The sequence below is a fragment of the Cyanistes caeruleus genome, chromosome 6 (assembly GCF_971803275.1).
Source record: "Cyanistes caeruleus chromosome 6, bCyaCae1.hap1.1, whole genome shotgun sequence".
NCBI classification, from domain to species: domain Eukaryota; kingdom Metazoa; phylum Chordata; class Aves; order Passeriformes; family Paridae; genus Cyanistes; species Cyanistes caeruleus.
In genome coordinates, this window is record NC_141706.1 from 62536534 (window position 1) to 62564155 (window position 27622).

At 45.2% G+C, this 27622-nt stretch overlaps 1 protein-coding gene across 1 annotated transcript in view; it reads left to right on the plus strand.

Moving 5' to 3' along the window:
* Window positions 1–27008, plus strand: part of KCNH5 (potassium voltage-gated channel subfamily H member 5) — a 150685-nt gene extending 123677 nt beyond the window's left edge. The window contains exon 11 of the mRNA XM_086892412.1: window positions 23061–27008. Within this exon, the coding sequence (XP_086748538.1) occupies window positions 23061–24008 (948 nt within the window). The 3' untranslated portion in view covers window positions 24009–27008. The remainder of the gene's footprint in view (window positions 1–23060) is intronic.
* Window positions 27009–27622: the final 614 nt, after the last annotated feature.

Below are 27622 nucleotides of genomic sequence, written 5' to 3' on the forward strand. Positions count from 1 at the left end.
AAAGTATTGCAGCATATCATGTTTTGTGCTCTGATATCTTTACAGCATGTCTGGCATCACTAATGCACACTCCAAGGCAGAACCAGGACTTTTAACTTTTTCTTTTTTTTTTTTTTTTCCAATCAAGGAAAAGAATTATTCAGAAAAGATAGTCTTTAAAATCAAAATGAGATTACATAGCTGCCTCTGAGGATTGAGTAACAAAGCAAGGTTTGGGATGAGTTTTCAAAGAGTTAATTTACTGCCTTCTGATGCTGGAAGAGAATATTAATAATATCTAATTCATTAAGTGCCTCTTGAGATTTCACACAGCTCAGGGGCGTCTCTGCAAGCTTGAGCCATGGAGCTTGCCCTGGGGAGGGGCGTCATGACTGATTTTTAGGAGGCTCTGTGGCATCCAATCACCAAAGGGAAGTGAGCACCCAGGGTGGAAATCTTGGGTCAAAAGGAGCCACAGAAGTCAGAGGATCTGCAAATGGTTGCAAAGTTTCATTAGTAAATTGCACACTTGGCATAGGAATTTTTATGAGTTAGTCCCTGCTGTCCTTGTGTAAGCACAAATCAGTGGGTTTTGGAAAAAGGAGTGGGGTGAAAGGGAGCAGAGAGAGAGAGAGATGAAAGAAAGCAAGCAAACAAGCAAAAGAATGGTGAGGAAGAGAGATCACCAGTCCTGGCTCCAGCATTGTTCCAGCTGGGGTGTCCAGGGTTGTGGGGTGCACACCACACGCCCAGACTTTGTGGGGGTGACTGTTTATAGATAGGTTTTCCCTATCCAGGAGATAAGTTTTAGTTATTTTTATATTTAGCAAATTAGTTATCATGCACAGTCAGTTCTTCCAGACCTTCCTGGAATTGGGTTGGAAGGCTTTGAGGGTCTTGGTGGTCTTGATCCCCTGCTACTTTCCATGCCCACATCTTGATCTCATTCCTGCACTTGTTTTGTGCTGCGTTGTGTTTATTTCCAGGCGCCAGAACAAGGATATTTGTCCTAGAAAAGTGCTGCCCTGCCTCTGTAAGGCCCCTGCTCCAGCCACATTCTGCTTTGTTTTTGTCCTTTTCTCATCATTGCTTCCATTTGTAGCAGCTAATGTACCAGCTCTGCTGAGCTGCGAGCCCAGCACAACGAAAAATCCAGATGAAATCTTGTCCCTCCTGAAATCACAGCTAAGATTCTCCTGCGCTTCTGCACAGCAAAGATTTCAGCCACAGCTTTTAAGGCACACAGTCACATCCTGCTGTTTCCTACCGTGGGCAGAGTGAGCTGTGTTAAAGGAATGAGTCAGGAGCAGCCGGGGAAGAGGACAATTGCTGGTGTCTGACCCCTGGAGCGGTTGCTCCTGGAAGGTGTGCTGAGAGCGAGCCAAGGAGATGTGAGGAGAGCTGAGTGCCTTTAAGGCAGCGAAATCCCACTTGGGGAGGCTCAGCTCTTTTCCCTGTGATGCTCTTAAAGCCAGGGACAGCACTGTGAGCAGCTGATGTTATCTAATACCTCCAGCACACTGAATCTCTGGGGCTTTTTAGCTGGCGAGGCCATCAGACTGTGTTAACACACACGTCCTATTTTCCTTTTTTCCTTCAGATTAGAGTAATTTCTTTTTAAATTGCCTTCCTCTTCTTGCTTGAGGTTTTAATGCATCACATGTGGTTTCTTGACTGAATCACTTGTCAGTTCTGTGTCACGTGGTTTTTAGAAAAGCTTTATTTTAAGTTGAATTCTGCATTCACGTGTCCTGAAAGTGAAGGTTGTCCCAAGGTTCATTCACCATCCCTATTTTCATTTTCCAGACCCTCCCAATGGTGTATTAGTGAGTGTCCTGATGCAGAAGCAATGCCAGAGGCAGAGACCATCACTTGGCTGTCAGCCCTTGTCCCTGAAGGTCACTTGTGTTCTGGTGACCCTGGGGACTTTCACAGGTTCTGAGGTCTGAATTAAGCCACTCACAGCTGCAGGAGCTTAGTTCAGAGCTGTTTGCACTTCACCAGCTGGTGCTCACACCCTCAGTCCCATTCAGTCCTGGGGAGTGACTTGCTTGCATGGAAAGGGGTCAGAGCATCATCCTTGTCTCAGGCCTTTTCCCTCCCTCTCTGGTCTTTAATTCTCACATGAGAATTGAACACATTGAACACATTGTCCCAGAAAATTAGGTACTATAGCTATAGTTTATCTTCAGTGACTGTTTAGTGTGGTTACCAAGCAAGTAAGTTACACTCTCAAAAATCTATTTGGTTTTATTTTGTGCACATCTTAGCAGACTTTGCAGCTGCCATTATGCTTGAAAAGACTTTCATTGTGGAAAATTTGGGAAGATTTTTATTGTTTAGCTTTGTTGCGTTCACCGCTCTCTCCAGATATGTTAATACTCAATTGCAATATTTCCTAAAGGACTGTTCCACTGATTTATATCTAATACCACTTCTGATGGTGTCTACGCTTGTATGCCAAATGTGCTTGGGTGAGAAGAGCCCACTCCAAGCCTTCAAATAAAGTGACCTTGTCTGAATTGTTGGTTGGTGGTCCTGGGCTGGAAATTTCTGGAGAAACTGCTCAGGGATCTGGACCAAACCCATGTGAGGAATTTATCAGTACAGATAATGCAGCAATTCCCTGTGTGTTTGTAGCTGTGTGGTTACAGACAGCCCAGCAAAGGCCATCCTCCTTCTGCCACCGAGAGCCCCACAGATCCTTCCAAGCGAGAATTACGGATCTGAGGTGAGAGTTTTCTCTGCAGCTCTTCCTTCCCATCTCCTGCTCCCCTGAGCAATTCCTTGTGTCTTTGCCCCTCTTTAGGGAAACGGGGATTTGAGTTTAAGGCATTTAAAGCAAGGAAGTGAGTCCTTGGAGGACTGTGTGTGACTTTGCTAGGTAGAAGAGCAGCATAAAAATGGAAAGGGAGAACTGCAGCAGCTTCAAGTTCAGCCCCTGCCAGACGGCGTGGGACAGCTGTGGGAGCAGAGTGAGGCTGCAAGAGCTGGCGTGGGTTTGCTGTCTCACTTCTGTAGCTGTGAGCTGGACTCTTTTCCCTGTGCCTCACTCCTTTCCCTCTCCTTTCTGCCACTTCTTCATCCCCCCTACACTCTTCTCTTCTGGGCGCTGGTCAGGTCCTTCTGACTGTGGGAAATGAGGAGCAATTGCACCTCTGGATCCCCTTCCTGAGGAGCAGAGGGAGCACAGTGGATTTCTCGTGCTTGGCTGTGGCTGCACTCGTGGCTGAGTGCAGAACTTGGTGCCAAGTGTGAAACTCTTGAATGCATCCAGGGCAACAAAGCTGGTGAAGGGGCTGGAAGGAGTGTGGGGAGCAGCTGAGCACTTTGGGCTTGTCTGGTCTGGAGAAAAGGGGTCTGAGGGGTGACCTCAATTCCCCCTGCAGCTGCTGAGGAAGGGAAGGGCAGAGAGCTGATCTCCCTGGGAGCCAATGGCAGGATGTGTGGGCATGGTACAGAGCTGCTCCAGGGAAGGTTTACTGGAAATCAGGAAGCATTTCCTTACTGAGAGGATGGTCCAAAAGTGGAACAGGCTTCCTAGAGAGATGGTTGATACCCTCAGCCCATCAATGTTTAAGAGGAATTTGGACATTGCCCTTAAGATCATACTGTAACTTTTGATCAGCCTTCAAGTGGTCAGGCAGTTGAATTAGATAATGGTTATAGATTCTCCTCTCCGGGAGGTTTGGGGTACTATGGATTCACAGCACAGTCTGAATTAGCACATTTTGCCTTCAGACTGCAGGCAGATGCAGAGATCAGAACCATCATCTTTAGTAGTGTTTCAGAGCCACAGTAATCTCCCAGGGTACCAGCAGGCCAATATTCTCTTCTGGATATAATCTCTGAGTTAAATACCTTCCTCAGACATCCTGACCACACTTCTGTAGGAGCAAGAGACAAATCACCAGCTCTGTTAAAAGCAGGACTGAACCCAATTCTGATAATCCTTTGGCATTACAGAGGTAGACTTATTCTTTTCCTGTATGTGTAACTTCCCTGTCTAAATCTAAATCAAAAGGTCGTTTTATGTTGTTTGTCTGCTGGTCTCCATTGAGAAATGCAAGGCAATTTAGCATACATCTCATTCAAGGATCTTTGAACAGCATTGTCTGGCTGCAGAGAAAAGATCCCTGTGTGCTGGTGTGATGCTTTCTGCACAGGGACTCAGCAGCTGATACTCCAGGCACTCAGCTGATTTACCCCAGTGCAAGGTAGGGGCATCCCTTCCTCAGGCAGGCAGAGCAGTCTGGGTGATTTCTTTGTGTGTGGAAAGATCATTAATCAGGAATGTCAGGGATGGGCAGTGTCCATAGGGAGACAAAAATGTGACTGGCTGTGTTAGAGTGAAGATGCAGATTGATGATTATTTGCTGTTGTGCTTTCTGTGAATTCATACTATCCTCTTATTTAGAAAGCTCTCATAATTAAGTTATTCTCCTTGATTGACACAGAAAACATTCTGCAGGCTGTCTGTGGATGTCAGTTCAAGGCAGCATTGCTTGCACAGGACATGACTGCTATTAAAAAAAATAAATCAAAGGTTTGCTATTTTTAATCTTGTAAATATTAAAAAACAAACATTTTGTGTTTACCTCCCCTCATCGATTAAAATTGATGCTTTTAATCTCTTCCCACTGAAAAGGAAGGGCAGGGAATGTGCATGGTGCAATGGGAAGGAACATTGCCATTTCATTTTTGATTTCCAGATAAGAAAGTTTTTGCCAGCAGGCAGGATTTGCACAGGAAGTGGGGACAGAGGTGTGTTGTGTTACCTCACAAACCTCCAAGCAATTATTCCATAGCAATGGATTTCTTCTTACAGGGGCTGCTGAGCCTAATTGCTGTGTAGATCTATGATTTCTTTTCAACCTGATAACTTCAAGAAAAGGGGAAAATGCTAAAAAACTGAGATGATTAATTCTGTCATTGCTTCCTGGAGCTGAACACCAGACATTTTAGCAACAGCATAGTATGACTTGAAGGTAAAAAATGAACTTCTACCCCAGACTTCTCATTCCCTAAACCTTACTTCTGCCAGACTGGGAATGCTGGTGGAAATGCACCCATGGCCATGGCTGGGGAAAGAGAACTTTTGCCTGTTCATTGGGATCATATCAGTGGATCCCCATGGGCTTCACAAGGCACAGGCAGAGCTTTCATCCATGTGGGAGCTGTCTGGCTGTACCCAAAATAGGAACCATTTTGACCCATCTAGAAATGATCAGTAACAACTTCACAGCAGTTTTGCAGTGGAGACAGAAATAATTTTATTTATTAGGTTTTTGCCTTCACTTGAACAAAGAGGCTCAATTAAATAACTAACTAACTAACTAACTAACTAAATATTTATGCCAAATAAAACTCCCTGTGTAAGGCTTTTCTGTACAAGCATAAATCCATTAATCTATTATTTTTCAGCTCACACTTCACAGATGCAATAATACCCAACGTGCTGATTCAGCACACAATAATCATTGCAGTCCTGCAAATCCGAGATTTACCTTATTTTCAGTGGTATTTTGGAGCTGCTTTCTACAGTGCGAGTAGGAAAGTACTAAATTGTAAACACAGTGCAAGAGGAACTTTGTGGGAAAGTTTGCATGAGTCCCACTACTTTTAGTTAAAAATAAAACCCAGCCTGTCACTTCCAGCTTAATGATGGCTGATTGACTGTGCCTTTTTTAATTGTCTGCTAGTGGCTGTGATTAGCAAGCTGGCTCAGTTTAGGTCCCATGCAAAGAAAGTCAGGAGGAGCAAATTCAGGAGATGCTTAAATATATTCCAGAGGTGGGCACAGCTGTCAGGAGGGACAGGGACATTCTGGGAAGCACCTGAAATAAGCTGAGTCTCCTATTATTGCACTTCTGAGCAACTTACTGAAAGCTAAAAATACTCTGTGCATTTAGGAAGGAATATATATTATTATTTTGCTTTTTCTCCCATATTTTTACTTCTCAGAGCTTACAGCTCTAGCTCTTAATTTGTTTCCCTTCCAGAAGATAAAACCATAGTGTAGTTTATAGTTGTCGTTACTGTTTTTAACAGGTTACTGTTAAAAAAAGGAGCACAGTGTGATCATTATATTAACTCCATTAATTAAGCTGTCAGTGATCTTTTGATATTTTGAACTTTGGGACCTCCCCTCTGACTTCTGGGTGAACATCAGATTTTTTATTAGTACTCCACAAAGCTGTCTCAGCTGCCAAAAAGGTTCTATATACTGTTTCCTATATTCAATTTCCATCAGTCACTGTACCTCCAGAGCAGGGGGGACTTACCTCTCTGTGCTCTCTGAGTACATATCCCTTTGGAAGCAGTCCATTGTCCTCTTTTTTATTATGAACAGCGCTCCTGTTACCGCAGGAACAGGCTCTGGCTTTTTCTGAGAGCCTAAAACACTTCACACTCCCTTAAAAATGTGAAAATGGGGACCTAAGCAACCAGCAGATGACAGCAGCAAAGAACAGCCATTTCTAATCAGGATATTTCTCACTGGTCAGATGAAATGAAGCCATTTTTTAATGATTAAATTTGCTTTTCCATTTATGCCCATTACTTCCCTCTCAGTGCGCAGACATCGTTTTCCTTGTCCACGTCTCTGACCTTAACAGAGCATCCTGTCATCTCTGTAATTAATTTCTGTGTCTAACCTCACTATTTTCACCAATTCTGCCTTCCTTGACTCTGTGCCACTGTAGTGAATTTCCATGGTGTGTCTGAGGTAAATCCATGTTTAAATGGAGCAGTTGTTGGTCAGAGCAGCTCAGTTATGGACGACCATCCTTCTCCCTGGCTGTATCGGCCCTCCTGCCAAGGATGCACTAGAAATGTAAATGGATGAACTGAATCATGCATGTTTTTCATGTGTGAATAATTGTCCCTGTTCCCATTTAGTGAAGGACTCAGCCAACGACCTCAAGATGTTCTACAAAAGTACATGAATAATAATTTACAAGCTCAGTGCAGCCATGCATTAATGTACCAAACAGATGCCTGGCTGAGCCTGATGAACCATCAGCCGTAACTTAAAGCATTTGTTAGAAATTTTCTAGTGTCCCATGAAGAGCTTCCTGCCAGACCAGTTGGGCTGAAATTCAGTCCAACGTGTCAGACAGCTGCTAATAGGGATGGCAAGGAATCTGCTGGGACAGAGACTGGGCTTGCAAAACCCCAACAGCCTTCTTTAGCCTTGCTAGCCTCCTTCAGGACAAGGTGCTCTGGCCCCCTGCATCAGCCCTGCCCCATGGTGGAACATAGAATTACAGAATCACAGAATGGTTTGGGTCAGTTTGGCTTCAAAGATCATTTCCACACCTGCTGCCATGGGCAGGGACACCTTCCACTAGAGCAGGTTGCTCTGAGCCCCATCCAGTGGGGCTTTGCACACTCTCAGGGATGGGGCATCCACAGCTTCTCTGGGCACCCTGTGCCAGGGCCACCCTCACAGGGAAGATTTCTTCCTTAAATTGAATCTAAACCTGCCCTCTGGCAGTATAAATCCATTTTCCCTTGTCCTATTACTGCGTGCCCTCGTCAAAAGTCCATCTCCAGTGCTCTTGTAGCCCCTTTGGATACTGGAAGGAGCTCTCAGGTCATCTCCCAGGAGCCTTGTCCAGGCTGAACAAGCCCAGCTCTCTCTGCCTGTCATCATAGGTGAGGTGCTGCAGCACTCTGAGCCCCTTCATAGTATTAACATCCAACACAGTTGCATGTTTGTAGGCATCCCCCAGCATCTGAGGCAGATATCAAACCCCACTGAGGAGAGGCAGCCTCCTGACAAGGCCTTCCTGGGAGAAGGAGACTGAAGAACTTCTGTCTTGTGTGGGAGGCTTGGGGTTAGCTGGATTTTTTGGGCATCAGAAAAAAAAATTAAAAAAAACCAAAAAAAACCCCAAAAAACAAACAAAAAAAGCCACCAAAAAGGCCCAGAGAGATGCTTTAGCCAATGTTTCTGAGCTGAGGAGCTCTGGGAAGCAAACCCAGAATTTGAGATGGAAAATAACAGAGGTGGAGATCTGTGGTTTTTGTGTAGAGTCTTTTTACATCCCTGCAGCAGTGTTTATCCTGCACCAGCTGGTGTTTCATTAATTGTGTGTGCACAGGGAATGGTAGAAGGCAATACAAACTCTGGGTAAACAGGGTGAAGCATGGCCACAAATAGGGAAATACAGAATCGTATTGATGCTATTGATGGCAAAGACCTGTTACTTGTGCAGATACAGAATTTTCTTCCAGCCCCAGAGAGGAAGAGGGGACTGACTCCAGTTTTACATGAGGAGGTAATTTCTGATCACTTTTAAACCCAGGTTTTCCTGAGTATACAATACTGAGGATTACAAACTAATTTGTTTAGGTCTGGAGCAATGAGATAAGTGAGGGCTGCAAAAACAGCAGGCTCAGCCCCTACAGAGCATTCCATGTCAGTGCCTGAGTACATGGATGGGAACAAAAACAGTGCTGGTGAGCTTTACAGAGATCCACAGCCAGCAAAGAGCCGTGGCTGAGGTACAGATAGTAGGGAAGATCACCAAGAAGCACATGAGAAAAATGGAAGGAGCTTTCCCCAGGAGTAGATGAGGTGTGGAGACCCAATAGAATGATACCCAATAGAATGATACCCAGCAGGATACGGTCAGATTGTTAAAACCCTTCCCAGAACAGCCTTAGCTCATGGCCATGAAAGCCCAGGGACTGATTTAATGCAGTCAGCGTGCAAGTGGGAAGGAAATGGCTCTTCACCACACCATCTGTTCGTGCCATCCCCCTAACCCCACCAGTTAACTCTCCTCTTCCTCCTGTGGATGGATTCCCTTCAGGAGTAAACACAAGGCTCTGCAGAGTCCCCACTTGCCAAGTGCCTCAGTCACATCTCCTGAGCTGGGGAAACATCAGTGCTCCCTCTGGGGACAGGGAGAGCAGTCTCAGGGGGTGAGTGTCACGTAGGCAGCCCCATGGTGCTGTCCACACGAGGACTGGCAGCAGCAGCAGCTCCATCTCTCACAAGTGGCTCCAGGGAGCAGCACACTGAATTTCACACGGCTGATGCTGTGTTTCTGTGCTGTGGTGGAGAGAGAGCTCACTAGATTGTGGACAGCTCTCCTCCTGTCTTTCCAGGCTGTGGGTGATTTCCCTTGACTCTCTGTCCCAAAAAGGAAGAGCTCTTTGCTGATGCACATTCAAGTACGAGGAAACATTAGCAAAATCATTTAAATGTGGTCTTTAAAAATTAATTTGATTTGATTATGCTGTAAGTAGAAGGCCCCTGCTCTGCTGACAATTACAGAGATGTCTCCAAAAAGACTGTAATTCCTTCAGTCTCCTCAGCTGAAGCACCCTCAGTGGCAGAGCTATGCCAGCCACTTAAGGCTAAAGGGACAAGTTTTAGGTGAAAGTAGCACATCCTCTTCATGGTGTATTTCTTCTTGACAGCATACTTAATGCTTTCATGCTTGTGTCTTGGGTCTTTTTTTTCTCCCCAAATGGTTCCTCCCCACTGAAGCAGTGGCTGTCATCATATTAAAGGCAATTTCAGCATGTTCCAACAGCCAGTTCTCCTTAATCACACACTGCCAACCAAAAGATCCCAACTGGGAAAAGCTTTGCTCTTGCTGGGTGAGATGTTTCACTTGAAGAATCCATGGGAAACTTTTTAAGGTTATTTCACCAGGCTTTCTATAGTTAAATTAAGTAGATGATGGAAGTTTAAATAACCTTTTGGTCTTCTTTTCCTGTCAAATTTGGATTTCCCAGTGGTTTAACTGAGTTATTTCACATCTATTGCATAGTGGGCTGAGTCTGTCTTTAGGAGGTGTTAATCTGTTTCAAGTCTTGATTTCAAATTGAAAGAATTTCCAGGTCACCCTGTCAGTGGATTTTGTGCTGTGTCTGAGTTCAGAAGCACAGATGTGAGTTGCTGAAGTGCCCCAACTCATTCTCCCTGCCAGCATCTCTGTGGCTTTGTTTGCAGGGCATCCCATGGGTGAGGTAGACACTGGGATATGGTCAAGTGGTCATTTGAGCTCAGGTTTAGTCCCAAAGATCTGTAGAAAGGGAGTGAGCGCTGGCAGAAATGTCCTGACTGTGCTCTAGACAGCTTCAGTCTTCTCTGGTATGGCAAAAGGCTGTATAGGAAAAGGAATAGCTGAGGTAATTTGGCCATGGATGTCTGGCTGAGTGCAGAACCACAGTGCAGTGTGAGCTGGGCTTGGAAACAGACAGGCGAGAGCAGTTCTGAATGCAGCCTAAGCAGAGAATCACAGAATCCCATGGTGGTTCAGGCTGGAAGGGACCTCAGTGGATCATCAGGTCCCACCTCCCTGTCCCAGCAGAGCCATCACAGAGCACAGGGCACAGGATTGTGTCCAGATGGGTCTGGAGTATCTCCAGCAAGGGAGACTCCACACCCTCTCTGGGCAACCTGTTCCAGTGCTCAGTCACTGTGTAGGAGAGAAGCTTTCCCTCGTGTTCAGTGGAACTCCTGAGCATCAGTTCCTGCCCATTTTCTCCCACTTGCCACCACTGAGAAGAGCCTTTCTCTGTCTTCTTGGATCCTGCCTTTCTGCAGGGGGACACTGCTGTGGGACAAAAGGAGCCCTGGTGCCCTTCTTTGTGGTGTGACATAGGTCAGGTCTTTGACTGGGATCTAGAAGCAAATGGGAAAGAAACAAATGACTGCCCATCCACCAGTCTAAAACTGCTCCAGTCAGGAACACTGGAAGGTTTTTGGCTTAGCTTGAGTCTGGAGTTGGTGACTCTCCCCACTAAATTGGTCTCTGTTATTAGCCCTGATTCAGGTGAGGAATATCTGACAGTGACTGAGCAGCATGTTTTACCCCCCTGTTTTGTAATACAAGGTGGTGATGTCTTGGCTCTTGTAGGTACAGAGGCTGCCTGCTGTCCCTTCCACTTGGGTTTTTAAATTTATTTTTTCATTCCTGACTTACCACTTCCAGACAAAACTGATGGTGTTCTACATGGTATGGCAATGGAAGTGCATTGTTTTAATTGAAGCTCCTGCTGTAAAAGCTTTTCAATAAATTAACAAAACCTTGAAAGGGATGAAGTGAACAGAGTAGCTGGTGGCACATTCCATATAAAACCAAGGTTTCTGAAAGCCAGCTAGAATGTTCTCAGCGTCAGAAACAAGGCTGATAGCAATGGGTGTTATTTTTTATTGGACCAGTGGATATAGCTGGAAAAAAATCAAAAATCTTTCAGTTACAAAATGCTTTTTTCTGGTCTGAAGACTTCAGATTAAATTTCAGGCACTTTATAGTCTGGTACAGTAATATTTAAGTTAAAAAAGAAAGCCATAATGATTCCAATTAATTTAAATTTCCACTTAAAGCAGACAGGAGAGAGTAGGACATTTGGGGAACAATTTGCAATTCTTTTGCTGATGTATTACTTTGTAAATGGAGAGACTCTCTTAGGCATTTAGTGAGACCATTTAGTCTTCAGGCAAAAAGCAATAAGAGGCAAAAACAGAGAAGAAAACACGAATTCTGCAAATCCTCTGTGCCTGTGTTCTGTGTTGCTTTGTGCTGGGGATATGCAGGAACACTGCACAAGCAGGGCTGGCCAAAAGCCAAACATGAAGAGTTTGATATTTTTCATTGGAATAAAAGCACAACCTTCTGAAAATTATCACTAAATAAACAGAAATAGTTCTGCCTCCCTCCTCACCCCTCTCCCAACACAAACCTGAGCAACAGTAAGTTGTCCTGGTCTGGATTTAATTCCAGCAATTAACTGCAATTAAAGTTGAGCCCTTTCAATTATTTCAAATGCAGAACTCTACACACCAGACAGTGGTGAAAATAAAGGTTGTTATTATATTAATGATCTTTTATTTCTAAAAAATATATGTTTAATCTTTTTGCAGTATGGATTTTCCTACTATAGGGGCTATAGGTTGGAAACCTTGGTTTCTTCCCCTTAGCTTATCCACTCAAGAGCTCAGTGACCCTGGGCAAGTGATGCATGACCTCTCTGTGCCCTGGTGGCCTCTGGCACAAATGGCAGCTACGTAAATCCAACTTCCTCCAATACAGGGAAAGGGGAGTGGTGGATTAGTGCTGCATATTATTATTGATGATTGATTTTCTGCTCCAAGTTAAATCAGGCTGAAGAGCAGCTTATAAAGTCTTTTGGCACTTTTTCTCTGTTTCTGCAGTGTGCCCCAAGCTCGAACCACCCTGCTGTCATCTGGAGGCTTTGAACTGTGTTTCCCTCTCCCTGCCCTGGAGCGTGTCCCCCTTAGGAGATCCTGGGAGAAATGAAGGCTGTTTTCTCTTTTAATCATCTCTGGTAAAATGCAGAGACAGTAGCTCATCTGCAGCACAGATGAGCCTGGATCAATTGGCAGTGCTGCTGACTGACATTTCATTAGTCCAGTGCCAATAGCAGGTATTGATCCAGTGGCCAATCGATGTAAGTTTGCCTGATGAAGTTGGGAACTGTCCTGTGGAAGGGGGCACTGTCTGGCAGTGAGCACAGCACCCCTCAGCTGGGCTGGGAGGCACTGGGAAGCTCCCTGCAGCTCCTGAGCCCTGGGGTACCTGATGGTGATGTGCTGGCAGGATTGGTGGTGACAACGCGGTCGTGGTACCACGTGCCACCCATCTCTTTACACCACTGGGGTTCTCTGAAAGTCATGAGATGGTCTGGTTGGGGTGGGTGAGGCTGTCTTTGCTGGGATTCACTTCCACATGCAGTGAAAGATCTTGGGTCTAATGGGCTTGGATTTTTAGCCATCTGCAGGGCTCCCCTTTCCCCCTCAGCTTCCCTTCTTGCAGGAGAAAGAAACATCTGCAAAATGGAAAAAAAACCTAAATAAATCCTGTCAAGAGAAATCTGCTCTTCTCTCTACCTTAATTCCAGACAAAGAAAGAAGAGAAATATCTCCCTTGCCCTTTGCTCTCTAATAACCTGCAAGGAAGAAAAGAGGACAGGGAAGGTGAGATGCATATGTGTTACTCTCTATCAAGAGCACATCTGCAAGTAGTTTGCTCACCCACCAAATGACCAGTCCAGATTAGACTTGTTTACATGTGGGAGTTGTTAGGGAGTAAAGGAAGGCATGAATTTAACTCCCAAAGTGGATAAACCTAACTAGTGGGAGGGAACAGGGGTCTCCACAAGACACTGCTCAGTAATAGTTACACTGCAGCAGTCATACTCAAATTGTTCTCTGCTCAATTTCCCCGTGTTTAACCAACTCTGTGTTATATACAGAAAACAGATTAGACTCTGCTTCAATGCATTATTTCAGCTCCCTGATCCAGTTCAGTCTTTTTATTGAGTTCAGTGTAGGATTTAGGGTCCTGAAAAAGAATTAGGAGGCTAAAGCTGGGCTTCTTTGCTGCCACTTGTGACAGGAGCCCAGGAGGGGCTGTGTGTGTTTGGACCATGGTCACAGTCCTTCTGAGGCCACACAGATCAATACTTCACTCTGCAACAGACTGACCCTAAACAAGGCCAAGCAGCAACAGACCCTGGTTGAAACCCACCATAAATTCATAAACAAAGTAGCTTTTCTGGTTTATTGATTGAAATAATTTTGTGTAGGGAAGATGAATTTTGCTCACTTGGATGGTATTGCAGAAGTCATTCTGAATCTGTCTGCTCTGCAACATGCTAAAGCATCTGCTGTTTGGTTACAGCAATGAAAACAGAAAATAGTGAGTGAAAAAGCAGCAAAAATAAGCAATCAATTCCAATTCCAGTCTCATTTAGAAACAGTGGCAAAACTCCCCTCTTCCAAAGGTGCACAGTGCCCTTCTTCAGCATCCCTTTCCCAGCAGACATCAGAGACAACAGCTGAACCTGCAGCCTCAGGAAATCTGAGCTGTTTTTCCCTGGGATGTGAAAAGATGGAGGCATCCCTGGGCAGGAGGTGCTCAGGCCTGAGTGGCTGAAAGAACAGAAGCGCTCCTAATTCAGGAAACTGAGCTGCTCTCAGATAACGCTCTTGTAGTTGGTGGAAATCTGTAATTTTGCCAAGGGAGGAAAAGGTTTTGGCATTTCTTTTGGAAATCTGACTCCCTCTCTCAGCCCACACTTGGCTGAACATGTTTAAACACCGTTTAAAGAGTAAGTGTCCGTCACAGCAGCTGAGTGATGTGACTGATCCTCCCTTTCAGAGTGGTGCTAGTGCTTTAATCAGTCAGGGGATTGATGTCTCAGGGGCTGAGGACAGGACTCATTGTGCATCCCTGGTGCACTGCCCTGAACATCTTAGGGCAGCAGTGCCCTGGGCCTTTGATCTTGAGCTGAAACCCTGAGAACACCCATGTGCATTTTTTTTTCAGTGACTGTGTTTTTTTTAATGAGCTGCCTCAGTTTTGGCAACAGGCCAGCCCAGTGACCTCTCTGCTGTCAGCCATGGGTTTCAGCCTCTCAGCTGTAAATAGTCAGCAGTGACGGAGGGATTTCCAGCTAATTGGGGAAAGGAGGGCAGTGTTATTATCCTCTCTTACACAGGGGGAGATGGAGACATGAAGAGGCAGAGTGATTTGTACAGGACTTCCCACTTGGCTGAAGGTCAGGCCAGCAGGGTAATCCATCCCTGTGGATCCCAGCCTGGTGCTCTCTGTGTTCGGCCACGATGCTCTGGGGATGTGACAAATGAGACTTGGATCTCTGCCTGCTTCTCTACTCTTTCTTCTCCCATCCAGCCACGTTTTAAATGAAATCAGGATGACTTCAGATCCATACCAAGTATGAAGTGGATGGGTCAGACTCTTAACCAATTTCTACTTAATATTCATGCTTTTTCAGAAATGCAGATCAGCCTAATTGGCTGCCAGCGTGCACAGATGTCTCTCTGCAAGAGTACTCAGGTGCTGGGAGAATTGATTGCAAACATGAAATGGAACCAGATTAGAATTTGACCTACAGTAACGAATTTCTAAACCACAGGACAAGCAGTAAAGAGATGATGGAGTTTCTGGACTTTGGGAATCAGTTATTGGCTGTTGTTGTGCTTTTCTGAAGTGTCTCTCCCTCATTACACGTCCTGATTTTTCTTTAGATGAGCAACTTGGGTGACAAAGATCTTTATTGGGTCATCATAAAAGAATGAACCTTTTCCTTGCACATAAAATGCCATTAAATATCCCTTAAAAGGGCTTTTTCAGCATCGAGGAAATAATTCTCATTTCCTTGAAGTGACATCACTCTGTTACTTGGATTGGAAATCTTCACATCTTTTACAGGTCAATTCTATAGTAGCTTAGGAAGAATGTACATGAATACAGTTTCTCCAAAGCAAAATTTAAATGTGCTTGGTAGGAAGCTTTTGCTGTGGCATGTTACCGTGTCTGTGAAGTCAGGATCAATGGAAATTTGCAGAAAGGCTATTATTTACTGTTTCTTTCAAGCAGCCAGAAGACTAACCTACAGAAATCTTCTTTTCCTCCAAAATCCAGCATGAAAGACTGTTTAGTGAAACATCCCTATCCTGGAGATTAACTAATTGCTCAGCAGTCAGTCATTTTCACTGCACAGCCAAGGACAGCGATTCCTTTCTCACGCACAGATGGAGCAATGCTTTAACACAAAACAGTTCCTGGGACAGGAGGATTAAGGGGAATTTACTGGAGAGCAATTAAAAGAGTTGTTAGAGCAGTTTGTTTTTGAGGCTGAATTTCACATCAAAGTGAAGCTATCTGAGGAGTGTACAGAACAGAAGAACAATAAAGCCATCATTTCAAAACATCTACTCTGCATCCATGGAGTGCAGATTAATAAAGTGAGCTAGGAGTTTATGGAGATTTGCAGGAGTGAATTATGGAAGCAGCCTAAAGGCTTGTGTGGGGTCATTTCCTGTTCATCCATTTCTGCCCGGTCTTTCATGGTTTAACTTTCAAAATTTACATTTTAATTCACGTAAACAAAAAAGGAAGATTTTTTAATATCATGGAAGTTTTGGGGTTTTTTTATTTTTCCCAAAGATAATATCTGAAAAATAAGATTTAATAGAATTTTAGCATCAGGTATTAGTAATGAGTTGTGTTTTCTGGGACCTGCCTAGATTTTAAAAACACCTTAGCTTTGGAGCAAGGGTTATACATTAGGTATTGGGCTTGGCTAGCCTAGTTTTCAGAATATCAGAAAAGAGGATCCCAGATATGCCCTGTTTTGACAGCTGAAGGCTCCTAGTGGGGACCAGGCCTCAAGGACTGAGGGTTGAAGCATCCTAGACCTCCCCTGAGCCCATCAGAGCAATGGAATGGGAAGGGTTTGCTGGGTTTGGCAGTGCTTAGTGCCAGTGGTGGGAGTGATCCAAGCAGGATCTATCCTACAACATCAGGGATGAGCTTTGCAGTGCAAAGGGTTTTTTCCCAGGGGCTGTGGGAAGGGCATCTCCCTTCCCCTGCTGGAAGGTTTTCCTGGGAAGTGTAGTGACCACAAGGGGGAAGGGGTGGCTTTCCTTTCCCTGCTGGTGGTGCACCCTGTAGCTCCATGTAGGCAAAAACATCTGGTTTTCCACAAGCTCTCACTGAGAGCCACCAGTCTGGCAGGGTCTCCTGGGCAGTCGTGGCTTGTCCTCCCTCTGCAGCTTTTGAAATAATGTTTGTCTAAGGACTGGCTGGTCCCTGAGGCTGTGGGGCAATACCCCAACATGCTGGGGTGGAAATAAAAATAGCATCAGGTGAAGGGTGCAGACATCCACACAGAGAAAAACTTTACAGGAGGCTTTTTTATACAGTCTGCACCAAAGCCTGACATTTGCACTGCCACAGGTAGGGATTTGAATCCTCCATGCCCACCATCCACAGAGGATGTCTGCACACAGGGACAGGCACTGTACAGACACCAGAGGCAAACAGCATCTCAGGGTACAGCTTGTCTGACCTGCTTTAACATTCAGCTGCAGGTGAGATGACTCACACCTTCCAAGTGCTTTTGTCTTCCTCCCTCTGCTGTGCAGGGCTCCTGGAGGGTGAGTTCAGATGCAGACAGAGGCTTTGTAGGTGAGCCCTGTTCTGTCTGTGCTCTGGAAATTGGGTGTATTTTATGGAGCAGGAAATGTATTTATGTATTATGTATTTTCAGGAGCAGGAAATAGCACACTCATCTGCGCTGGGGTGTCCTGTGTCTAAATCCTGGATCTGACACAAATCCACCTTCCACATTAGCATGACACAAATATAAATTACTTCTGTGCAGTGCACTCCAAGATGTGAAAATTAATAGTATTTTTTGCAGATGTCTTTATGGAAATTTATGTTGTACAGCCTTGTAGCATTATTTCCAAAGAAAATGAGATCTGTGTTATTGCAGTATTGGATATTGGTTATACCACTTAAAACTTTTAAAATCCGTTTGCCAGCTTCAGCTAAGCTTGTGTCATTTCAGGCCAAGGAGGCAAGGGAAGGCAGCTCTCCTGTTTCCAAAAAAGAAAAAAAAAAGGCAGAAAGGTTTATACAAAAGGATGCCAAGACCAACACACCTTGTGAAAACACTCCAATTCCCTTTTTGTAAGGAAATTAGACATTCCTGGAGGAGATGGACCAGTCCAAATCCTTCTGGTGGGATCTGAAAGCTGATGAAGGAGCTGCTGAGTGGGTCTCAGCCAACTGCAAACCAGCTGCCAGCTCTGCTGTGTGGTCCAAGGAAGGGTGCATTTCCCTGAGGTCCTGCCTCCATCATTTGGAAAACTCCAAAACTTTGTCTGCTCATCCCACTTGCTCCATCTGCAGTGTTTTCAAGTACAGCTCTGGACCAGAGCTGTCAGATGGGCCCAGGTTAAAAAAAAAAGCCCTATATTTCTGCAAATTTATTAACCTGGTTCAGACTAGATGATCTTGATTCCAACCTTAATGATTCTGTAATTTGTAATTATAATTCTTATCTCACTGATCTCAGATGCCTTCTAAGATGTTGCTGTATTAAATAGGAACAAAAATACAGGGATCTGGACAAGTACATAGGGTTGTGAACAATCAGATACAAAGGAGATGGGGCTTCTACAAGACATTGATGCAGACAGGATAATTACCCCTGAAACAAACTTTTGAGAGATGATGTACAGTGACACCAGCCTGGTCTGTGCTTTAACAAGAGTGACCTGAGGTTACTGAGTGGATGTAGCTGTGGGGATTGAAGTGTGGTGTTTCTGCTGCTGAAATGCCCAGTGAGCTGAGTCAAACCAATTCCCCCAGGAAAGGGTCTTCACACTGTGAAAATCTTTGCTTTCTGATGGCTTTGTGTGGCTCTCCCTCCCTCCTTCCCTCTCTCCCTCAGTCTGCACACACACTGCATCCATCACCATGACAACTGTGGGCCCTCTGGATCCATGGCTGTCCCTGTCTGGATTTCTGTGGAGAGGAGCAGGCACACCTTGAGTGCCACTAGCAACAGCATGGGATGTTCAGGCACAGGACAGGATGATCTCTGGTCAAACACCTGCCACTTTTTATGAACTTACTGTAATTCTTCAAGACTTCTACCAGTTCTTTAATCCCTTCACGTTCCTGCCTTGGAGTCACTTATTAAGGGATCTTTGTGAGATCTCCTGTATGGAGCAAGGTCATGGAGGGATGATTTTCACAATACTGCTACAAAAAAAGACAGCAGACAAGGGATGCATTTCAAAGCACCTGAAAAAGCCACAGCTTTACTCATTAATTCAGTGTGTGTGTCTCAGCCTTGAGCTGGCTCCCTGACTCACTGCTGTTGCCCTCATCTGCACTTGGCTTTGGGGCTGGTTATAGGAGCTGACACCTCACAGGAGCTGCTCCAGCAGTGACACATCCACTGCCAGCACCTTTGGGAAGGTCCCCCTTTGGAAGGGACAGAGTTCACACTCACAGGAGTTACCTCCTGGTATGGAAAGGAGGCTGAGGTCGAGATCAGATGGAGAATCTGAAATTGCTGTTGTCTCCTCCATGCCTGCCTCATAAAGAACTGGAGTATTTCAGTCCCCATGGCTGGCTATTAGTTAACTTCTGCTTCATCTTTGCCAGCTCAGTAATTAATGTCATCTCTGTTGCCCCTTCTTCCCAAAATAAATGCACTAAAAAGAACTCAAGAACCTGGGACAAAATTTGTTCCACATGAAACAGTCTTTCACAATCTGATCCATAAAGGGAGTCCTGCACTTAATGTCTGTTATATTAATTAATTTAGAACATGATGTGAGACAGGAGAGTGGCTCTTTACCCCTTGAGATAAACTCTATACACAAGTAATTCTGCTTCTGATTAACTGTTTTGAAGATTGTGTCTGTTCCTGGGACAGGTATATGGACAAGCCTATGTGTAACTTCTCTAAAAAGGGTCAGGAACAAGAGAAATAGTTCATCCAATTTAAGATTTCAAAATAATACTCTCCTAATCTGCAGAGAGATGTCAGATTGCATGAGATGTTTTTCTATTCTTATTTATAAAAAAAAAAAAAAAAGCTGGTTGAAGTTATTAGACATTAATAGAATTAAGTCTCCATGTAAACATTTGTAAATGTAAACACATTTTAACTATTCTGGTTTAATCTAAACCACTGTGGAAGTGGATTAAATCCAGCCACATGAAAAATATCCTAATATGGAAAAAATTGGTAATGAAAAATAACTATTGCTCTGTTAGTGGTAGAATTCACATATTGGGGTTTTTTTCAGTTCTTTGTCTGTGTAAGATCATTCTTTTCTTTAACTTGTACATATTCTACTGATCTCAAGTACTCCTGACCAAAACTGGATCCTTTCTGTGCTAGGGGTACATCTTCCTTGGTTGAGGGGAAAGAAGAGGGGCAAGTTCTCCATGGGTTGATATCCTTGAAGTAATTCAAGTAATTCCTTGAAGTAATTCAGTGGGAGAGTGAGGACCAAGAGCTCAATCTCCATCCAAAGTGCCATTATCCCACAGGGTCAGTTGGGATCTGAGGGTCTGCTTGGTTACGCATTTCAGAGTGAAAAAGAAAATAAAGCAGCCATGAACACATACAGGTTACATGAGAAAGCCAAGGGGGAGAGGCTCAGGGCTGGGCTCCACTGAGGTAGATGAGTCCTGAATTCTTGACTCTCAGCTAACCCCAGGACTTTGGAGTCCCTGGGCATTTCTGCACTAATTCAGCATTTGGCAGATCTGCTTCTTCAAAGGAGCCGCCCACAACCATTCCAGGCTGTAGCATTTTCTGTCCCAAGAGAAGAAAAAGGAAATAATTCATTGAAGAGGTCTGTCATCTTGAGTCCTGCAAGAAGCTGAGAGAACATGTTCTGAGGAGGTGACTGCAGGGCTTTGGGTGTGTGTCTTCTCCACTGCATGGGCATAAAGTAGGGCTAAAGCTCATGGCTGTGAGTGGTCAGCGGGTCCTTGGCCCCACACCGCCGGACCAGCTTTGCAGCGTGTATCTGATGGCATTTCCCACCTTGGGCACACATCCCTTTCAGCTTTTCCCAAAGTGTTTGCTCTGCTCTGAGCCTCAGCAGCACTCAGGCTCAGACCCTCCTGCCACTGGGCTCGACCCATCCGAGTGAAACCTGGGGCAAAATGCTTCACAGTCATTTCCTGACTTTCATAAGGACACACTTCAGCAGTATGAGGTACAGGTGGTGTCAGATTAGAGAGGTTTTGGCTTTTCTTCTGCCAAACCCAGCAGCAGCAGCAGCAGTCACTGGTAATTATATTCTGTGCAGGGAGATAACATCTGTCTGGAGGAGGTTTGAACTGAGTCTAGAAGAGGGACAAAAGAACCAAGATTGGACTGGAGGAGAAAGGGAGGTGAGGGTAATTTTCAGTGAAGTGCAGGCTTCAGGAGAAGAATCAAAAACTGCTGCTGTGGTCTTTGTTGTTGTCATTTTGGTTATTATAAACATGCAGCAGGACAGAAGCTGTCAGAGTTGCCTTGTGCCTTTCCCAATGGCACATCCAGTGCCACACTGGCCAGGGAAGCTCCACGGGCTTGTACCAGGCTGCTGGCAGCTGCCTCCCTTCCAGCATCCCCCACTGCCTCTGCACAGCAGCTGCCAGGCACAGGCTGGCTGCAGGAGAGCAGGGTGCTCAAGCTGTGAAACAGATTCGTGGCCAGAAAGCCGGGGAAACAGAAACATGGAATGGTTTGGGTTGGAAGGGACCTTAAAGATCATCCATTTCCAACCCTGCTACGGGCAGGGACATCTTCCACTTTCTCAGATTCACAGAGCCCCATCCTGCCTGGTCTGGAACACTGCCAGGGTTGGGGCAGACATGGTTTCTCTGATCAGCCTGTGCCAGGGCCTCAGCACCCTCACAGTGAAGGATTTCTTCCTAGTCCAGCCGAACCTACTCTCATTTTAAAGCCACTCCCCCTTTGTCCTGTCACTACACAACCTTTTAAAGCAATGGGTAGAGGATGTAACCCCAGCACAGATGTTTTCAGGGGCTCAGCACAAGGCAGAGCAGCCACACAGGGACACCAGCAGAGGAACCAGCCACGTCCCCTGAGACACACCTTGGGGACACATCCTTGCAGCTGGTGTCTTTCACTATTGCATCTTCTGCCAGAGGTGCTGCCCTGCCCTCTGGGGAAAGAGAGGCACAAACAAAACATCACACACAACCCAACTTCCACATCTGCCTTTAGAGAGCGTGGCTTCAATTAAATGTAATCACTCAATTTTGAATCAAGGGCAACTTCTCTTGCCATTGTTTGCCCTCCCCACAGGCCCGAGAGAGAGAGAGTAGCTCCATGAGGGCAGCTGCTAATGAAGGGGATGATTCCAAATGAGGGAATGTGTCACTGCATCTAGGTCAGAGGAGTCAGATGGAAGCAACTTCCATGGTTGTCCCTCGGTTTTATTTCTGTTTTTTTAACTGGCCTTCTAATAAATTAACCAAATTATTATAAGCAGCTGCATCTATCAGCAGCAGGCAAGGATATATCCACTGAAAGCTCTCTAATGAAGCTTTGAAGTCCAGCTCATCCCAGATTCATGCAGTGAAGGATCTGTAGCCATTGTGGCATCTCTCTCCTGACTTCTGAAGATGTGAGACTTGAAAGGAAATAGATACTCAAATATGGATACTCAAGTTGATATTTCAAGGGCTTTGTTTTCCTTTTCTTACCACACTGTCTCTTGCAGTCCATGTTTGTGTTTAATCATAGGCTGCTTCTCATAGTGCTGTCAAGCAGAGAACCAGTTTCCCCACTCTGCCTCAGTCCCACACTCAAGAAAACTGGATGAACATAAAAAAAATAAAAAAAAATCATATGAGTAACATGTAGAAAATCAACAAAAACGTTTTGCTCTCTGAATCCTCTCCCAGCTTGAGGCTCAAATTCCTTTTTCTGTAGCAGTCTGAGACGTGCTGCTGGGTGAAATAGCATTAAATGGCATGGCATGATGAGGTGGTGGATACTGCTGGGTCTTAGAGCCGCACACAGCCCTGTTACGCTGCTTCTCCGTGCTGCTCCCTGTTCACCTACACATATAAGACATACTAATTCTGCATTAAACACCTGTAAAGTGTGTGAAGCCACACATGTGGCCCATGGGGAACCTAATTGCCCCCTCCAACACCCCTAAAATACCCTAACCCTAACAGCAAAACCAACAAGTACTGAGCAGGTTGGGATTTTCCAGCCACTGGAAGGGTGTGTACATTGAATTTATTTTGCAGCTGTGTAGTCCCTGCTGAATTACTGTTTCCTTTTGATCTGTATTAAAGATAGTGACAGAGCAGGTATGAGTGTGAGTAATGGGTAGGTTGGCATCTCAGTATTTGGGTTCTTTGTCAACTGCTTTCTTCTCTTTGTTCAGTTTCTTTACTTCTGTTGGTGTCGGGATATTTTTAGTTCTTCAAGAAGTATCTCCTACATCAATAAAGAAGGTGAAAGGCACTTCTAATGCATCCTATTCAGAAAGTGTGTGTGTGTGTGTATGTACCCTACCTATAGTGGTTAATCTTGAGGTTGCTGTGTCTTGATCAGCTCCATTTGAATTCACTAAAAAAAATTAAGATGGAAAGGAAGATCAGAAATAAGGATTAAGAGAGAAATGGCTGTTCTCAAGACTGTTTACCCATCTCAAATTAATATTTTCATGCAATGTCCTTTGGGTCCTGACTCTGTTGTGGATTTATTCCCCACAGATCATCTTTAGGAAGATCAGCGATGTCAAGAAGGAGGAAGAGGAGCGCCTGCGCCAGAAGAACGAGGTGACGCTGAGCATCCCTGTGGACCACCCTGTGCGGAAACTCTTCCAGAAATTCAAGCAGCAGAAGGAGATGCGCAATCAAGGCTCCACCCACATCGATCCGGAGCGGAACCAGCTGCAGGTGGAAAGCAGGAGCGTGCAGAACGGGGCCTCCATCACGGGCACCAGCGTGGTCACCGTGTCCCAGATCACGCCCATCCAGACCACCCTGGCGTACATGAAGACCAGCGAGGCCGTGAAGCAGAACAACCGCGACGCGATGGAGCTGAAGCCAAACGGAAACGGAGACCAGAAATGTCTCAAAGTGAACAGCCCCATGAGGATGAAAAACGGGAACGGGAAAGGCTGGCTTCGGCTGAAGAACACGATGGGGGCCCACGAGGAGAAGAAGGAGGACTGGAACAACGTCACCAAGGCTGAGTCCATGGGGTTGCTGTCCGACGACCCCAAGTCCAATGACTCGGAGAACGGTGTAAATAAAAACCCACTGAGGAAAACAGATTCTTGTGACAGTGGAATAACAAAAAGTGACCTTCGCTTGGATAAAGCTGGTGAGACTCGCAGCCCCCTGGAGCACAGCCCCATCCAGGCGGATGCTAGGTGTCCTTTCTACCCGATTCCTGAGCAGGCCTTACAAACCACGCTGCAGGAAGTCAAGCACGAACTCAAAGAAGATATCCAGCTGCTAAGCAGCAGGATGGCTGCCCTTGAGAAGCAGGTGGCAGAAATTTTAAAAATATTGTCTGAAAAGAACGTATCCCAGCTCTCTTCCCCCAAGTCTCATTTATCACCCCAGTCCCCTCCCCAGATATCCTGTCAGGATATTTTTAGTGTTTCAAGGCCTGCATCACCTGAATCTGAAAAAGATGAAATCCACTTTTAGCCTATACCTATGTGTATATATGTATACAGTATATATGCAGAGTTGTATATATACCTTTATACATATATATATATATGTGTGTGTATACGGTAAATATATATACATATATATTTTCACTTGCATCCAATATGACTTGAACACACCAAGGATTTTGATATGTAAATATTGCATGTCCAGCTGGATTCTGGCCTGCCAAAGAAAGCAATTATTAACATAGATATTGCTTGTATAATATGCAGTTGACTGCATGCACACTTTACATTTATTTATAATCTCTATTATGTAATAAAAGAATGACTTTTGTTTAACAAAGGCAATGTACTATTTAAAGAATCAGGGTCTTACCTGCCAATATTGCCATGACAGTTTTGATCTCAGGCTGGGTGAATTGAGCTTTTATTTCCTCACTGTCTTTTCTGCCGAGTTAAACAGTAGATTAATACGACGTGAAGGACACGTTCAGACTCCTGTTAGTATTGTTTCCTGGTATCATTCCATGACAATATACTGTATATTTGGTGATGAATTCCCCTACTCATCCTAAAGGGAGGGCTCAGCTCAGTGGGCAGGGAAGGGCACCGTGCCTGGTGCTAGGGTGGATCACTGGAATTTATTTGTGTGGGTATTGTGCATGCACAGCCTTTTATTTCAAGTATCCTCCTGCTCTTTTAACATCATAAGTAAGAAATAATAATAATAATAATACTAAGAATAATAATAATGGTGATTTATGTAACAACATGAAACTAACAGAAACTCTCTCAGTTGCACTCCCTGAGTGTTTGGGGCTAACTTCTTTCTTGAAAGCCTCCTTTTACTGATGCCATTTTTACTGAACTGTTAGAGTAACATTATGTAGATTCTCTTTGCAGCACTCAGTGGTGGTGTCCAGTTCTGTCAGTATCTTCATTAGCATGTCTCATTTTTGTGGGGTTGAGGTTGCTCTCTCACTGTCCCCTTTACTGCCCCTGGCAGAAAGACTTTGCACGAGGTCTGAGCAAGGGAGAGAACACTCATAGTTCAGCTTCTTGGGAGCCACGTGAGCAGGTTCGAAAGCCTGAAGTTAAAAGGCTGTGGTTAATCCCCCTCCACTCTCTTTCTTGAGGACATTTATCAGTTTGCCTTTAGAAAGAGAGAAAGTATATGGTCAGGATGTAATTCTCTTTAGTCCAAGGTGCTTGGATGATAAGGTGTGTGTGGAGAGTGGTGGGTGTTCTGGGGGGATGGAGCCCTGCCTGGAGTGCCTTGGGCTCGTGGAAGGTGTCAGTGTGTGGAGGGGGCACGTTTCAAGAGCAGGCTTGGAGTGCCCACACAGCCAGGTCCCACATGTACTGAGTGCCTCAGGTCTGTGCCAGAGGCTCTGCCCCTCCTCTTACCTGGCTCCTGTCGGCATCTCCCAGCCTTGGGCCATGCTCAGACCCCCTCTCACCTCCTGGCTGGAGCTGCTGGCTTTGCAGGGCTGCAGCAGGGCAGGCTTTGCTGATCTGTTTGGAGCTGGGATTTTGGACTCTGCCTGGGTCTGCCCCTGAGTGTGGTGGGCGTTTTTGCCTCTCAATTTGCTCTGGTTTGAAACCAGGTACACAAGATGCATAGCAGAAATTGCCATTGCAGCTTCAGAGATGTTAACTGGTGTGGCTTGAGGCCAGCCCAGCAGGACACAGAGGCTCCTTCAGGGCAGGATTCCCCCTACCTAAAGCTTAAATGACCTCTTGTATCAAGATCCTGTGCTTTCAAAAGTGCCTGGAGTAAAAGATGTATGTACCATAAGGCATTGCTGTCAATCAGGTATATCAAATACATGGTTATAATCAGTGAGCATTCTGTACACACACCAGTATTAGATCCAATTTGTAACATTAGAAAACCAGACTAAACTAAATCACTTCCTGAAAAACTAACAAAATCCCTAAAGCCCAAACACACCATCATTTGCAGTAGTGACAATTAGGAATCTGCATCTTAGGGTAAACATGTCTTCAACTGTGAAATCCAAGCCCATAAAGCTCCAAAAGCTCATAAGGAAGCCAAAGAAGTCATTGCTTCTGTTGTGTCAGCTCATGGAGGCTTTTTGGGCGATGAGTTTTTTCTGTCCTGTTTCTGCCCCTTTAGGAAATTAGAGATACTTTTAAAAAAATAAATAAATAAAAGGGAAGAACCAAAAGTCACAGTAAGAGCTCTTCCCAAAGTCTAGTGATCAAGCCACCCTCTCACTTTAGTTCTCTGCAGCTGCTCTGTCAGAATTTTCAGCTGTATTTTGCTGCTGGTGTTCTGACACAAGTGCAAATCCATGACTCTTGCAGCCATGGTTTGGACTGGAAGAGCAACCTGCACCTTCAGAGCAACAGGACCTCCCCTTCCTGTGGTAAATCCCACCTTGGGACTCTGGAAGAATGCTGGGGGGTTATGGGGTTAGGGACTTGCAGGGTTGCTGCAGGAGTCTGCACAGACCTTGTGGGTACAGTTCAAGTGCCAAGATTTCAAGTGTTGAATGTTCTTGCCTGACTTGGTCTGGTTAAGACAGACACATGGCCACTGCCCAGGGCTGCCTGGTGAATAGCTGAGTCACACAGGCTCAGTCTGTGGGCCAGACTTTGTTAAAATTCCTGGAATTCAGGAATTCATGAACCTGCCATGAAGTGATGCTGCAAAAGAGACAGCAGGATAAGGGGGGTTGGCTTTGTTAGAAAGCTTTAGCCTTAATGGCTTTGCTCTGCCTTTGTGACAGACTGCTTTTCTTTCTCTATAACTGATATTAATTCTAGCTAGAACTGCATGGCATGCAAAGGGATCTCTGTTTAGGTTTATCTTGCAAGTCAGGTGTAACTTTGTGCCACTTTACAACGAGAGAATGTGTTAACAGGATTAGCTTGACCTTGAAAATCATTTGGGCGGGCCCAGAATGTCTATCACAGTTCAAGTGCAGCTTGAGTGGTTCAAATGTGTAGTGGCTAAATAGTGTAAAATACCAAGTTCATGAAATAAATACAGTGTCTTGGGGTCTATTTCTAGTGCTGTTTTGACTCTGATATTCCAGCACTGTCCATTGCAAGTTCAGTGGAACCAGCTTGTACAAAGCAGTGACGTGATGGGTGCCCTGCAGGCCCCATCAGCACCATCAGCCTGTGCATGGGCTGTCCCAGGCTCTGTGTGCTAGGGGAGGCCCAGTTTGTGGGGTTGACTCTGGCAGGTGCAATTCTGAAGGACTTTGTCTCCAAAATCCACGCTGGGAGCGTTACATGTTGTTTCATGGGTTCGTCTCCCGTCCCCTCGCGTTGTGCATGATGTGATGAGTGACTGGGGCTTTCCTTCTCCGTTCAAAAGCGTGAGTCACAGTCCTGTAACTCAGGCTGGACTGAAAACAACCACCTGTAGTCAGCAAGTGCAATAAGGACACCAAGGGCCACTTCCACCCAGGCCAGTGCTCAAGCAGCGACACACCAAGCAAAGGAGCTCTCAGCTGCATGCTTTCCCTTCCTTTCCTTTCCTGTAAGAGCTCAAAACCTGTACAGATGTTCCTGCCAGATGCTGGGAACAGCATCCTTAGCACCTACCCTGTGCTTTGTGTGTCCGAAGCATTTTACCTGCACATGAGTGGATTTTATCTTTCTGGACTT